The following is a 16111-nucleotide window of genomic DNA, read 5'->3' on the forward strand; positions in this document are numbered from 1 at the left end:
AGAAATGTTATCTCCATAGCATTTAGCTTTGACCTGCTTGAAAGATTTTAAGAGTTATTAGCCCGGTAAAAATGAGAAAGAAGATTTAACGATGATGCCCAAATGTCATTTGTTTATTACCATTTTCACAGTTTGCTCCATAGAAACCCGGCCAACATTTACAGGTGTAATTTTCCACTGTTTCCATACAATCTCCATGTTTGTTGCAAGAAGACTCATTGCAGCTGACTGTAAAGAAATGCAATAATAAAAGCTAAATGTAGTGTATTAGAATTTTCTGAAATGTAATTACTTTTATGCGGGTATCTTAACTCCTTAGTAATCATCCATATGCCTTTTTATGTCAGTCAATAAGGGGCTTTAAATCTGCACAAACACCTTTTTATAGTGGTGCAGATTTAAGCCGACATGGGTTTCCAGTGTCAGTAAGAATTGCGTCCCAGTTGTCTGATGACATCTGGAATCCTACTGTCATGGCCAGAAATGAAGAAAATTCTGCTTTCAACCATTTAACTCCTTTCATGCAGCAATCAATAGCAATCATGGCATGTAAGTAGGTACAGAGGGAGGAGGATTTCCCTGTCACCCATTGGCAGCCCACATTGTGATCGCGGGATGTTGATGGGTTTCAATGGCAGCAGGAAGCCTGACAAATACTTTTATGTCTCCTATGTAGCTCAGCCTATCAGATCCTGCCTCTGACAGAGTCTGAGAGGCTGATAGTATAAACATAGTGTCAGGGAGAGAGAGGGAGGACCCTGACTGATCCCGCCCCTTTATGGACAATTTGTTATGGATCTTCTATTTCGAATGCTCTGGACACTACCAATTGTCATGGCAGAGCCTCTATTGATCACTCTAGCAGGGTTGCAGCGTGGAGTCATTACAATACAGGCAGATTTGTACCCAACTTTCCCAGGCTCCTGCACGCATGCAGAATGAAAGCTCAAATCATCCCCTGGTTGGTCTAACATCTTCAGCACTCTACAATACCCACAGGCACTTGCTACGACCACCAGCTTTTATCACAGGGAAGCTGGAACCCGGACTAGGGATAATGAACACAATCTTCGGAGTTATGGTTTGTTTTAAATCGGACAAGGCTTGACTAATAAATTGCAGATTTATTCTAAAAAAAACTAGCACTGCTAAATATTTATAAGTATACAACAATATACAGAAAACAGTTTTACAATGGAGGTAAAGTTTACATGCATACACAACAGACCGTATTTAAAATAAAACAAGGAGAAAATAAAGAAATATTTCAGATTTGGGATATTCGGCCCAAGGTTCTGTTCGAGCGGAGTCACTGACGCAAACGGAAAGCGTTACACCATAGCGTATCTCCAAAGTTTGATAATAGGGGCTCGTTGAGCTCCGAGATATAAAGGATTCCCCAGAACACAGCTACCCCTGCCCCCTCTGAGGTCATTTAGAGAACGGTGGGTTAGATGTGTACAACCTCTGTAAAACCATAATTCCCTATTTTGGCCATATCTCCTCATCGGGAATATATGCCTGGCATATTTCTGTTCATGAGTTTATCTATTCAGTGATATCCAGCATGACACGTAAATCATAACCAGGCATGCAGATACACTGTTTGAGGGTGATATGGGCTCATACCACAACATGTATAGATGAGTTTCACTTAGCTGGCCCGCCTGATTCCAAAAATATAATCCATATCGGGCTAGGACCTTCATACAAACTAATAATCCTTATTAAGAGATTTTCCCTTAGTAAAACTCTTGGAGCCAGGAAGTCTGTGGGAATTAACATCCCCCTGTCACTGCCTTAACTTTATGGCCATACAAACAAAGACCTTCCTAAGGACACATGGTCATCAAAGGCCTGGCAGTTGTGAGGGAGGGTGAGACAAGGGTTGAGGATGTCAGTTCAACTTTCCCAGTATCCTGAATGGCAGCTGATGGGCAGCTGGTTGATACTCCATCAATCCTTATATCACACATCGTACATTACAATACAGAAGTAATGCAGTGTACTATGCTGGCGATCGAATGGTCACATCTTAAATTCCCCTTGAAGGACTAAAAATAGTGTCACACAGACACCACCCTTAAAAACAAAGGGTTAACAAAAAGTTAAGTGCACCACACAGAAACCCATGAGCGTAGTTGTGACTTTCTCAGTGCCAAAGAGAAAGGGTATTTTCACACTTAGCGGAAATGCTGCAGATTTTCCACAGCATTTCTGCATCAAAAATAGAGTCAAAATCAACTACGGATCCGCGGCTGTTTTTGGGCTGCTGCTTATCTCATCTTGCAATCAGCAGCCCCTCACTGCAGCGCACAGAGAGGCCCTCACCTGGCAACCACTACTAAGCGCTGCGGTCATTTATCAGGTGATGCACCCACTTCATCACCTGACTGGCAATGCTTAGTAGCAGTTGCTGGGTGAGTGGTGCTCTGTGCGCTGCAGTGAGGGGCTGCTGATTGGGGGGTGAGAGGCTACTGATTTGAACTCTGCTTTTGATGTGAGAATGCTGTGTATTTTGATGTGAAAATTTCCACAGCATTTCTGCTACATATTAATGTACCCTTATAGTGTTCCTGTTAGTGCTCCCACATAATAATAATAATACCCACCATTGTGCCCCCTCAAAAGAAGAAATGCTCCTTGTGTGCCCTCATGAAAGTAATAATTCCCCGAGTCTCCCTAGAAGGTAACAATATACTGGAGTGCAACACAGAAAGTACTACTACCCTTGTTTTTCATTCTAGACAGCAAGGGCTTCCTCAGATGGTTGTATGCGCAACTGTACTTGCCGCTACAGAGCGCAGTTGAGCATGAACGAGGGATTTTTTAAAATACATTTTAAACTTTGCGCTATTCCATACGAGTTTGAAAAAAAGGTGGAAAGATATGTCCTGCTCTATATTTCTCGCATGTATGTACCTTCTGTCAGGCGCAATGCCAAAGCCTGCCAGTTCGGGTGCAATGTGTCTAACAGGCACATGTTTTAATAAAGATAATTAAAACCTAAATTGTTATTTCAAGCAAGCTGCATGTTGTGGCAGTTCTGGGATTTCTGCGTTACTCACAGTCTGGTGCTGGTTTTGGAGATGTTTCTAGATTTGGTATTAGGTGTGACGTGGTCAGTCGCATCTGTGGGTAATTATCAGGGCTATTTAGCTTGACCTGATATGCAGCTGAGTTGCTGTTGATTTTTCAGTCTCTCTCTGGCTGGGCTAGAAGTCAGAGCTTGGTCCTGGATCTTTCAGTTACCTGTGCATCTCAGAGCTAAGTACTTTGCTTGTTTGCTTTCCTATTATTGGTTTCTTGTATTATTCCCCTTTCCCGCGTAGGTTCAACTAGGGGCCGATGCATGCAGTCAGGGTCATCCTTATCGGGACGATCACCCTGCTTTCAGGCAGGTTCCTCCCCTATGTTTATTTATATAGGAACAGCGTTTCCCATATTTTTGCTCTGTTTTGTTTTATCACTATTTGTTTGCAGTTGTGGGAAATCTGCGGGTGAAAGATCCAGGACATCCTGGTTGGATGTAACACTGCAGCTAATCAACAACATTTTGAGGGATGTTTAAAGAAGAAAAATCCAAATTAAACAATTAATATAATTAACTAATTTTAATTTTTAATTATTAGAAAATTGTAAGTAAATCTGATAGTCAATACCAAATACCATTCTTATGTAAAAAAAATGAATTAAAGTTAAGAAACTGTTCAGATCAAAACTCAAATAACTTCTCCTGGGAAAGACCGAGAGGAAACTGGTGAACACAGTAAAAACAGCAAATATAAAGGGGACAGCTACTAGATGCAACAGTCGCCAACGCTGCCTAGCGTGGGAAGATGAAACTAAAATGTGCACGTTGTACCTGGCAGATCGGTTGCACCTGACAGAAGGTTAACTATGTGTGAGAAAGATAGGGCAAGTCCTATCTTTTCTCACCTGTACTTTTAATGGGCAAGAACACTGCTACTGAAAATTAAACCATTGAAATCAATGGTTTTGTTTCGTCCCGTTATGCGGCTGTGATTATCATGGCCACATAATGGGACTGAATCATGCCCATTGGTTTTAGCCCTAATAATGACCTTTGAAAATATTAGTGTCCCATATACCCCCTTAGAAAGTAATATTGCTCCTTGTGTGCCCCTTCAAAGGTAATAATAGCACCTGCGTAACCCTTTAATTGCAGTAATGTTCCCTTAGTGCTCCCAGACCGTAATAATGCTCGCTTTGTTCCTTTTACTTAGTGGTAAAGAAAATATACAGTATAGTACTTACCTAGCTCCGTTCCCACACTGAACGGAGCTCAGCTTCTTCAGCACTGCAGCCTGTGAGATTAAAGGAGATCCCTGTGGATTCTGCCATTATGCAATCTTGGCTACACAATCCAAGAAGCACATCATCTAGCCTAGCTCTGATCCAGCTTAGAGTTTTCAGCTTTGAAGCTAGTGTGTAATTTAAACACTTTTCTGCACAGAATAGTACAATTATGGCATGGACGGGACGTGTGATAAATGTGCAGCATGGGCACAAGAGCTTTGCCTACACTATTAGCAGCTGTCAGCTGTAACATACAGCTGACATCATGTCACAACAGCCAGGATTTAAGATTACTTTAATCCCAGAACTAAAAAGCGATGGTCAATGACAACTGCAGCATCTAAGTGGTTAGATAGAGGTTCAAGGATTTTATGGCAGTTGGGGGCACATAAAAGATCTGCACTGACAGGCATAATACATTGCAATCCATTAGTGTAGCAATGTATTATATAAGTGATAAAATATTTTATGTTGGAATCTCCTAATGGGACTTAAATTTAGTTACCATAATTTAAATTGTCCTATGAAAACTACTGTTTAGGGTACGTTCACACATTGCAGAATTAATGTCGGTTTTCTATAGTAGAAAATCTACACCAAAATCCTCAACAAACTCTGCAGCAAACACTGGATCAAAATCTGTATCATTGGTGCAGATTTTGCTGTGGATCTACAGCAAACTTCACCCATTCATCTGAAAGGGTGAAATCTGCTGCGGACCTGTGGCAAAGTTTGCCTTTTGTTTTACCGAGTACCTGCCCGCTCGAGATGAAAGGTTCGGGTGGCGGCGCAGGGGAGCGGTGAGTAGCGGCTGTCAGCAGGAGGGAGCGGGGGGGGGGGAGAGAGGGAGAGAGAGATCTCCCCTCCGTTCCGCTCCGCTCTCCCCCGCAGCTCCCTGCCCGCCGCCGGCACCCGAACTTTTCATCTCGAGCGGGCAGGTACTCGGTAAAGGCAATGCTCGCTCGAGCAATTGCCTTTACCGAGTATACTCGCTCATCTCTAGTCAAAACCCATGTGAATGGTGTGGTTTTTGTTGAGGTTTGGATACAGACTTTGGTGCAGATTTCCCGCTATGGAAAATCTATGGAAAATCTACATAATTGCCACTTCATGTTAATACACCCTTAAATCCAGCTTATTATAAGCATTTTTTCTATTTACACTACCTAAAGAAGATTCTTTCATCCCCAATTATTCCAGTAATAATGTTGGAATAGCACCGCCTGCTGTTTCTATGCCGTGTCCACCTCAGTAATTGTTCCAAGGTGGTCACACATGTTCAGTCTTGCTTCTTACTTTGCTTCACTGGGTGTGCAGAGCTATTCCTGGTGAGGTGAGCAGCTGCTTCTGAAGTGACTGTGTCTTCTTTGTTGATGGAACAGTGAGGGCTTAGTCACACAGGCGCATTGGCACCTGTACACAGACGCCGATGCTCCCGTGTGACTGAGGCCTTACTGCAGGAAGAAGATGGCCGTACTTCAAGACGGACGACTCCCTGCAGCGCTGAAGAAAGAACACATGACTGGCAATGAAGCCGGTCACATGTTCTTTCCTCCGGCGCTGCAGAGAGACGTCCGTCCTAAAGTGCGGCCGTCTTCTACCTGCAGTAACACGGGCGCCAATGCGCCCGTGGGACAAAGCCCTGATGCAGAGTTGCTGCAGAGGAACAAAACTGAGTAAGTTTGACCGCCTTGGAACATTAAGGCGGAGTTCACACAGGGCTGATTTGCCGCAGAATTTCCCAGCGGAATGTCGCTGCGGCAAATCCATCTGCGGCCGCTAATCCCGGCATTAGCCAGCCATGTGGACGAGATTTGTCAAAAATCTCGTCCACACAGGGCGGACAATCCGTCGTGGCAAAGACGGCTGTGGCACGAATTTCCGGGATGCAGCATGTTAATTCTTTTTTTTTTCTGTTGCGGCCTCGCTCCTCTCTATGGCAGAGCCAGCTGCAACAGAAAAGCATGCGATGAAGCCACTCCAAAACCCAATGCTAAGTGCTGCGGGATTTGAAGCTGTGCTTATCCTGCGGAAATCTTCTGTTTTTTCGCTGCGGCAAAACCGCGAGATTTCCACAGTGGAGCTGTCCTGAGGTGCCTTTAAATGGAATAATTATCGTTCAAAAAATCTGTGAAACGAACGACAGTGAATACTAATCGTTCAGTATAAACGACTGAACAACAAAAGATAATCGTTCGCTTTTTGCTCGTCGTTCATGTTATACAGGCATAAAAAGCATCATTGACCCGTTCACTCATCGTTCAGCTTAAAAGCGCTCGCTCAGCACTTCTCATTCACTTTTACAGCGAATGTAAAAGATTGAATGATTCTGAATGATTTCTCATTTGAACGAGTGAACAATGTATCCGCCCGTTTAAACAGGCTTTTCACTTGTCACTTTTAATATGCACCAACATAGGATCCACTTTTTATAGTGTTCTATTAGGTTTTGGATTGTTTTCTATCCATATAGTTTTACATTAACACAATAACCATTTTTCCTAACCAGGGTTCCATGGGATCTGGTCAGGAGTTCCCCAAAAAACAGCAAGCGTTGTCACTTTTACAGTAGGGATGGGGTAGTTAAAGGAGTTCCTTTAAAAGTCACATTTTTCCCAGGTTTTCCCAACGGGTAACATGATTAGGAATGACTGCATTGACATATACCTAGATAACATAGTGCCCTTTTTTTGGCAGTACAACGTATATCATTCCATTTCCCATTATCTGTGTCACGCTGTATGTACATCTCTACACAGTCTTCGTTCCTCTTTTTGTTATTTGGCTCATTTTTTGCCCAATTTTCTTCATCTTTTGTAAGTGATTTGTTGGTTCCTATCCAAACCCAAATATCGTTTCTTTTTCGTAACCCTACCCAATAGTAAATGCCATCTTTACGTAAATATTGAGTTAAATAGGAGATTTCCTCTTTGTTTTGAATTGCAACCATGTCAGTGAAATGTCTTCTACACCAATCATAGGAGTCATTCCATGTCTGCGCCTCGATGGTGTAATTATAAGTCCATCCAGATACTTGCGCAGTCTTCAAGAACCCTAAAAGAAATCAAGAGATTATGTGTTAGAAATCTGACTTTCACATGATTTGTTTGTTAACTCTTACCTACAGGACTCTTTGTACGTCCTGATCTTAATATTCTTTTCTAATCCTTATCAGTAATACACAAGTTTGTGGATTTCCTAAACTGCAGACCTGACATCTTTTGCCACAGACACAATGCAGTTTAAATGCTTGGGACTTAACCAGATGGGCATGATTTAGTCCCGTTATGTGGTCACGATAATCAAAACTATTGACCTCAATGGTTTTATTTTCACTAGCGGAATTATCGCCTGTTAATACTATGTGCGAGAAAGATAGGGCAGGACCTATCTTCCCGCATTTTTTTCAAGCTCACGCGGAAGAGCGCAAGTTGAAAGGTAAAAGGCGGCGAGCGTGGTTGCGCATACGCCCATCTGAAGAAGCCCTTAGTGAAAGCACATCTTTTCATGGTCTATAGGCTTGTTTGATATCTCTAAGGGCTAATTTACACAAATGCATTTGTGTTGCATATTACATGTGCAAAATATACGTGTGCAATATGTAGTGAAAAGAACCCATTGATTTCTCGTTCACATGAGCATATTTGGCGCACAGATTTTGTTTGCACAGAAAAACAATGTTCTATTTTCATGTGTTTGGCACAGGAAGATTGCACATATTAAACTACTTAAAGTGCCCATTAAAATCAATGGGAACATGCTTTATGTGCGCAAACACACAGGGCATACGCATGCAAAAAATGCAGCAAAATGCACACATGTAAAGCCGGCTTAATCTCTGTTTTTTAATCCACTTGTTTATCGGCCTCAGGTGCCAGTAGAGTTGCCTCCAGAATATATTCTCTCTTTCCTCTTTTCCTGTGTCACTGACTGGGAGCTGGTGAAATCCTTTGAGCCTAAAGGTGGCCATATACATCAATAGTTGTCTCCCGAATGCTTATTTGGGTGTTCCTTGCTAGTGTTACGACTGCCTACAAACAAGGTCAAGACCAAACCTTGGATGGAGCCGTAGGCAGGTTTCCATTGGATTCTGGCATTTCAGCCATACAGAATAACATAATTGGGTACACTGCTCTGTCTGGCCAAAATGCCAGAATCCAATGAAAACCTGCTAAAATGGAGACCATAGCTGACAGTTTTGGTGTCTATTTTACTGATAGCAGCCTAGAGTTCTGTCCAGGGTTCTGCCGTTTTCAGCCACCCAGACAGCGCCCTTAGACAGAACCCCCAAATGGGGTTCTAAGCGCACTGTAAATGTAGCCTTATTCATCTACGTTTATTTTAATGTTATTGTCATAAATTAGAACAATACAGAATAAGATGATACTATTTTCATTAATTTGGATTGTCTGAGAATCAGAACAAAAATGTTTTCTCACTAATTTTCTATATAGATGTTATTGTAAAACGTAAGAGTACCTTACCAAAGCTGAGTGCAGCCAAACAAAGCAGTTGCAGAGATGTCTGTTTCCCAACAACTTTACTGCCAACAACTTGACGGGGGACGGGATCCTGTGTTAAAGAAAAGCAAGCCATAGTCCACATTATTACATTTTGAGTATATATTGTACACCATTAAAAGGGACTGGTCACTATTAACCACCGCCTATACATATCATCATCCCTAAACATGTTAACGTCATTGATTACCGGATGGTAGCAGTTTATAGTGTAAAAAACTCACTGGTTCCTTTTAAAAAGTTGCTGGAAGAGGATAAAAGTGCTGCCTTGAATTGACAGTCTTAGGAGCTATGATGTGTGTTGAATAAATAAGATACCACAAAGGAAATCAGATAATGCTGTAAGATATTCGCTGGCTGCTGCACGCAAGGGCTGATGATTGTGAGAGAACAATAAGAAATTCACACTATTGGAAAGTTGCAGGAAGAAGGCCAGAGCACAATTAAGGTCACAAAGTAATTGAGGAAATTTCAGGGAAATTATGTGTAACTGTGTGTAAAGGGAAAAAGCAATGAGATGCTGGGAAGAAGTAGCTCTAGAATAAGGATTACTATATGAAACCCAACATCTCAACTGGGCAACAGATACAAAGCTATAGGCAATATACAGTCATGAGAAAAACTAAGCACACCTTTTTTGAATTTTATTGTTTTATGTATGATGACATAACAAAAAGTCTTTAAAAGTTCTTAAAATTAGGTAAATATAATTTAAAATGAACAACACTTGACAAATTACTCCCTGTCATTATTTATTTAACAAAAACTAGACCAAAACGCAAAAGCAATGTGTGAAAAGTTAAGTACACTTTATAAGTAGTAACTTTTCACACACTGCTTCTGCCTTTTGGCCTAGTTTTTGTTAAATAGCGACACGCTGGGATTTATCATGTGATCTGGGGTAAATTGGCCATGTATTCCACTGACCAACCGCCCATGAATATACTATGACTGCTGTGGTTCACTATACACAGGGCCGGCCACTGTTACTGGCAGGTAACTAGAAGCAGCTGGCTCTGTGTGTAATGAACTGCAGAGGGCCCAGCTACCTAGCACATACCACTGTCCACCACTGATGGAGAGGGGAAGGAGGACGAATCAAAGGCAGAGCAGTAAGCTCCTTCTTCTCTCTTCCCTCTCTGTCTGCTGGATTGATGAGCCTCATTAAATGTTGGAGCCTCAGTCAGTCTACTGCTGCACCAACCACGATGCAGCGCTTCTGTCAAATGGAGCTCTGAATAGAAAGCTTGCCTGAGAGCAGAGAATGGAGCAGAATCTTGTCTCTTACACTGCCAATGCACACGGGCATATTTGTACTGCGGGATCTGGATGGGGCATTTGCCTCCGGATCCCGCAGCAAATACTGCCCACAGACATGCTATGCAAAATGCTTTTTCATGCCCAAATCAACTGTGATTTTCTGCTCGTGGGGGAAAAATCACAGCATGTCCCATTCTAATGCGGACCTTGCATAGACAGCTTCCATTGCAGTCAATGAAGCTGTCCATCCCACGGCGATTCCGAAATGTCAATTTTAAAATCGCTGCGGACCCATGTCACCGCTGGTGCAACGGTGCGTCATTCTCTGCACTGTGCTTTGCGGCAGCGCGCCAGCCGGCACATCCTCAGCACAGAGAAGAAGACATCGCACAGGTACGTGGGGAGTCACCACTAGGGCACGGGGCTTATTCCACTGCGAGAGCTCGCTGTCAGAATCCGACCCGGCTGTGTGCATTTGGCCTTAGGAGACTGCAGACAGGCTGATAGAGGTGTGAGTATGTATATGTTTATATGTGTGCGTGTGTATGTGAAATGTATGTAAAAGGGCCACTATGTGTGTGTATGTACCGTATGCTTAAGACTGTGCCTATGTGTATAGGGATACCTTCACGATTGAAAGGGTGAAATGTCCTGTGGATACACAGCAAGAACCATGCCAGTTTTTGTTGTGTTTTTTTGCATGAACATACCCTAGCGAATAGAGATGAGCGAGCGTACTCGTCAAGGCAAAATACTCGAGCGAGTATTGCCATTTTCGAGTACATGCCCGCTCGTGCCAGAAGATTCGGGGGCCGGCGGGGGTGGCGGGGGAGAGCGGGGAGGAACGGGGGAGATCTCTCTCTCTCTCCCTCCCCCCTCTCCCCCATGCTCAATCCCGCAAATCACCGCTCACCCCGCCGGCTGAATACTCGCTCGAGTATTTTGCCTTAACGAGTACGCTCGCTCATCTCTACTAGCAAAGTCAACTACATTATTCAATGCTCCAAAAACAGCAACAAACTGAACCCTTGACAAATGGACACTAAAATCATATCTATTTCCCAAATAACAATGAATGGATCAGTTCGGGTTCCGTCACAATGGTGTTTTTGCACCTGTAACAGAACCCCAGATGGAATCCCACATTGTAGTGAAGGGCACTGAAGGAATGTCCACACGGAATATATTAGTTCTCAGAAGAATATCCGCTGCAGATTTTACTGTGATTCCACAATCAGCGACAGAATCCACAAGTATTAAATGAGATTTGTCACATATTTTGTTGTGGTTTCTTTGTGGATTGCACCCGCTCATTTGATATAATAAATTGACATGCTGTAGAATTGGAGTCTGCACCACCGGTCAGTTCACTGCAGAATGTTTCTGCAGCAGATGGATGAGGTTCCTGAAAGCTTCTGCTGACTATGTGATGTACCGCTGTGTGTATGTGAAAGAGTATTGTTATGTGTGAAAACATTCAGATACTTGGGACATATTTTCTAAATCTGCAACTCTAGCTGCACACACAGCGTAACGAAATGCATTGCACAGAATGCATGATTTTGTTGCAGATGTAGAAAACACACGGCAATATGCGCAACTAGACTCGCTGCTACGGAGCGTAGTTGTGCATGACCTCTTTTTTTTTCTTCTCAGACTTTTCAAGCTGTTAGCGCTCATGTCCAGGTGTGGGTCAGGTTCAGCTTGCGAGGGCCTGCAGCGGAATCCGACCCTTCTCGCAGCCGAGCACACTGCTTGCCCTCTGATTTTTTTCACCCAACTAATCTGAGATTGTGCCCCCTTATTGTAGAGCAGTGTTTCCCAACTTTTTGAGCCTTAGGACATGCCTCGGAAATTTTTTTACCATGGGGATCCCCTACTAAAAAGGGGGTGTTGTCAGGGGGCATGGTTAGAGGCAGGACTTATCATGACAGATGATTTTACCTCTGATATTCTGAATACTCGGCAGCCTCCAGTGAGCACAGCGCCAGGGCCACTTCCGCATTACCTGACCAGCAGTGCTGCACTTCCTGGAGGACGCCTGGCGCCCGGTGAAGGAGATGCCGAGAGCACAAAGACTTCAGAGGTGAGAGCGGTCGTGGTATTTTTTTAAAATTAGCTACATAAGCATCGCTGATTTTGAGTCAAAATTCCCACCGATGGTGCATATTTTGACTCTGTGTTTTGACTCTGTTTTGTTTGCAGTGGACATTCTACAGCAGATGGTCTGCTGCGGCTTTTTGACGTGAGTTTTATCTCATTTTTTCGTGCGGAATTCTCCCTTTCATTGCGAAAAGTTAAATTCTGCAGCCAAAATGTCAATAAAATTGACACGCTGCAGAATTAAATCCTGCAGCGCATATCAATTTCCGCACGGCTTTTGTGCAGATTATTTCCGCAGCTTGTGGATGAGATTTTCAACATCTTATCCACTTTGCTGCTACTGTAAATGCCTTGGAATTCCGTGTCAAAACAACCCCATATGGACAAAGCCTAAGGTTGTGTTTACATGGGATGACAATGGGTAGCACTTCTACCTCCAAAGCAGAGTCAAAACCTATACCCCAAACGTACCCCAAATACATTCATGTGAATAAACTGATTGGAAATCAATGGGTTCTTCTACATATTGTGCGTGCAAATGTTTTCTGCAAAAATATGTCCGTGTGAATTCAGCTTAGGTCAAACCATAAACATTGGTGGTTGCTGAAACCCAGATTGTCTTCCATGTGAACCTCAGACACCAGATCCCAAGTTGTAAAATACATAATCAATAGAGATGAGCGAGCACCAAAATGCTCGGGTGCTCGTTACTCGGGACGAAATTATCGCGATGCTTGAGGGTTCGTTTCGAGTAACGAACCCCATTGAAGTCAATGGGCGACCCGAGCATTTTTGTATATCGCCGATGCTCGCTAAGGTTTTCATTTGTGAAAATTGGGGCAATTCAAGAAAGTGATGGGAACGACACAGCAACGGATAGGGCAGGCGAGGGGCTACATGTTGGGCTGCATCTGAAGTTCCCAGGTCCCACTATTAAGCCACAATAGCGGCAAGAGTGCCCCCCCCCCCCCGCACTGTCAGCATAACGATCGTTCTCCTCTGCCACAGCTGTAACAGCTGTGGCAGAGAAGAACGATGTTAGCCCATTAAATTCAATGGAGACGGCAATACAGCAGGTTCCACTGAAAGCAATGGGCTGCCGGCGTGTGCGGGATGAATTGTCGGGAAGGGCTTAAATATAGAAGCCCTTCCCTGCAATTCATCCAGAAATGTGTAAAAATAAAAAAAATATACCGTATATACCAGCGTATAAGGCGACGGGGCGTATAAGACGACCCCCCAACTGTCACCTTATACGCCGGGAATGCAGCGGAGCAAAAAATAAAAATCATTACTCACCTCCCCCGGCGTTCTGCGGCGCTGCTGCAGGATGTCGCTCCCTCCTGGTCCCCGGCAGAGCATTGCTTTCTGGACGCAGGGCTTGAAATCCCCGCCTCCAGAAAACACATGTGCCTTCAGCCAATCACAGCCAATGACAATGATGTCATTGAATGGCTGTGATTGGCTGACGGCGTGTGTTAGCTAATCACAGTAGCTTTCTGGAGGCGGGGATTTCAAGCCCTGCGTCCAGAAAGCAATGCTCTGCAAGGGACCAGGAGGGAGCGACAGCCTGCAGCAGCGCCGCAGAACGCCGGGGGAGGTGAGTAATGATTTTTTTTTTTTGACACTTTCTTTTTTTTGTATTACCGGCGTCTAAGACGACCCCCGACTTCAGAGCAGATTTTTCGGGGTTCAAAAGTCGTCTTATACGCCAGTATATACGGTATATACTTACCTTGTCCCGGCAGACGGAGTTCAGCGCGGCCGGCCTACAGTGGGTGTGAAGGGGGTGCGAGTCAGACCTGCCCCCTGATTGGCTCAGCGCTGAGTCTGACTCACACCCCCTTCACACCCACTGCCGGCCGCGGCTGAACTCCGTCTGCCGGGACAAGGTAAGTATATATATATATATATATATATATATATATATATATTTTAACACATTTCTGGATAAATTGCAGGGAAGAGCTTATATATTTAAGCCCTTCCCGACAATTCATCCCGCGCACGCCGGCAGCCCATTGCTTTCAGTGGAACCTGCTGTATTGCCGGCTCCATTGAATTCAATGGGCAAACATCGTTCTTCTCTGCCACAGCTGTTACAGCTGTGGCAGAGAAGAATGATTTGTCTTCTATATGTTCTCAATGGGGTTGGCGCTGCTGCCGCCGGCCCCATTGATCGCATATAGAGAAGAGAACAGGAATCGCAGATCGCAGATAGGTGCGATCTGCGATTTCTATGGCCTAAGAAGGACCGTTGGGGTTCTTGAAGCCTAAAATCACTCCTAACGCTCTCCCTATAGCAGCTCCGGCATCAACAGCACTTTCCCTGAACTCTGTCAGAATGCATCTGTGGCGAGCCGCGGGCGGGCAGATTTTAATACTCGGGTGACACCTGATCTCGCCAGCCACTCACTGCAGGGGGGTGGTATAGGGCTTGAACGTCGCAGGGGGAAGTTGTAATGCCTTCCCTGTCTTTCTATTGGCCAGAAAAGCGCGCTAACGTCTCAGAGATGAAAGTGAAAGTAACTCGAACATCGCGTGGTACTCGTCTCAAGTAACGAGCATCTCGAACACCCTAATACTCGAACGAGTATCAAGCTCGGACGAGTACGCTCGCTCATCTCTAATAATCAACAAAGCACATGCTTCACCTCTGCAGCTAAAGGCCACATCACAAAGACATTGCAATTTGCTATAAAACGTGCAGCTTTGTTGCTGTGTAATTGCCTATGCTATAGAAACCAATGACATTTGGCCTGGGAGATGGCACTCTAAACAATATACAAAATTCAAAGTGCTACAAAGTGACCTAAAAAACAACAGATTTTCATGAACAAAACAGTAGAGATTCATTAAGCAAAATCTGCTACAATTCTGGCTGAATTTGTTAAAAAAACTGTTGTATATGCCATACCCCAGATTTATTACATGTCTTTTTGTGCCTCACTAGACAGGGAACCCAGAGAAAAGGGTCATGTTTTACAAGAATTTGACAGTCTGTGCCAAATTTGTGACATTTTGATGGAACATATTGGCAGAAAATAAGCCAACAAAAAGGTGAAGAAATGTGGAGCAACGTCTCTAAGTTTCAGACAATAATAATAAGTCTTCAATCTGCAACGTGCACATCATATACAACTACAGGATAATAAAGAATTATAAGGGCTGCATTGATGAGGGAGACAGATTAAAAATTGATCTGGTTAAAAAATTAGTAAAAACAAAAAATAATATACATAATTTGCTATCATATAATAAAAAATTCTTTGCATCTTGAAACAATATACACATATACCGTGAACATTCAAAAAACAAAGTAGCTAACACGTGTATGTACCCAATGTACCTTCTACAAATATTATACTAAAAATTCTCTGCAATGTTATTATATAGACGGTTAATAACCTCAATATAACATCAAGATAGCATCAGGCCAAATAGTAAAGGGGTGTTCCCATCTGAGATTTCCGCAGCACAGCCACAAAATATGCCATGAAAGTCTGATAGATGCCGTTCCCACCTCTGGGACTTATATCCAATTCTGGCCCCCACTGCCCACAGCCTAGCTAAATGCGGTGGCTGATGGTGGTTGGGATGTATGGAAACAACTGAGCAGGTATTAATGTGCTGTTTACTTAACTCGTCTTTACAAGTCACCGGTCCGAACACACTTGGAATATTGTATAAGACATAAAGTAGGACATATCAGAGCTTGAATGAGTTCAAAGACAGACAACTAAAGTAATAACTGGAATGGGCGGACTACCATACCCAGAGAGGGTATCAAAATTTGGATTGCTTAGTTTTATAAAAAAAAAGATGGCTGAGGGGCGACCTAATAACTATGTATAAATACATCAGGGGTCAATAAAGAGATTTCTCCCATCATCTATTTATACCCAGGA

The 16111-nt window shown here is 43.4% G+C and overlaps 1 protein-coding gene across 1 annotated transcript in view; it reads right to left on the reverse strand.

Annotated features, from left to right (window-relative positions):
• LOC136620282 (P-selectin-like) overlaps positions 1 to 16111 on the reverse strand; it is a 141951-nt gene that overhangs the window by 42918 nt on the left and 82922 nt on the right. Inside the window, exons 13-15 of the mRNA XM_066594982.1 lie at positions 8805 to 8892; positions 6988 to 7374; positions 121 to 228 (exon numbers count right to left, since the gene is read on the reverse strand). Coding sequence (XP_066451079.1) covers positions 121 to 228; positions 6988 to 7374; positions 8805 to 8892 — 583 coding nt within the window. The remainder of the gene's footprint in view (positions 1 to 120; positions 229 to 6987; positions 7375 to 8804; positions 8893 to 16111) is intronic.

This window comes from Eleutherodactylus coqui, chromosome 3 (genome assembly GCF_035609145.1).
Source record: "Eleutherodactylus coqui strain aEleCoq1 chromosome 3, aEleCoq1.hap1, whole genome shotgun sequence".
Taxonomy (NCBI): Eukaryota; Metazoa; Chordata; class Amphibia; order Anura; family Eleutherodactylidae; genus Eleutherodactylus; species Eleutherodactylus coqui.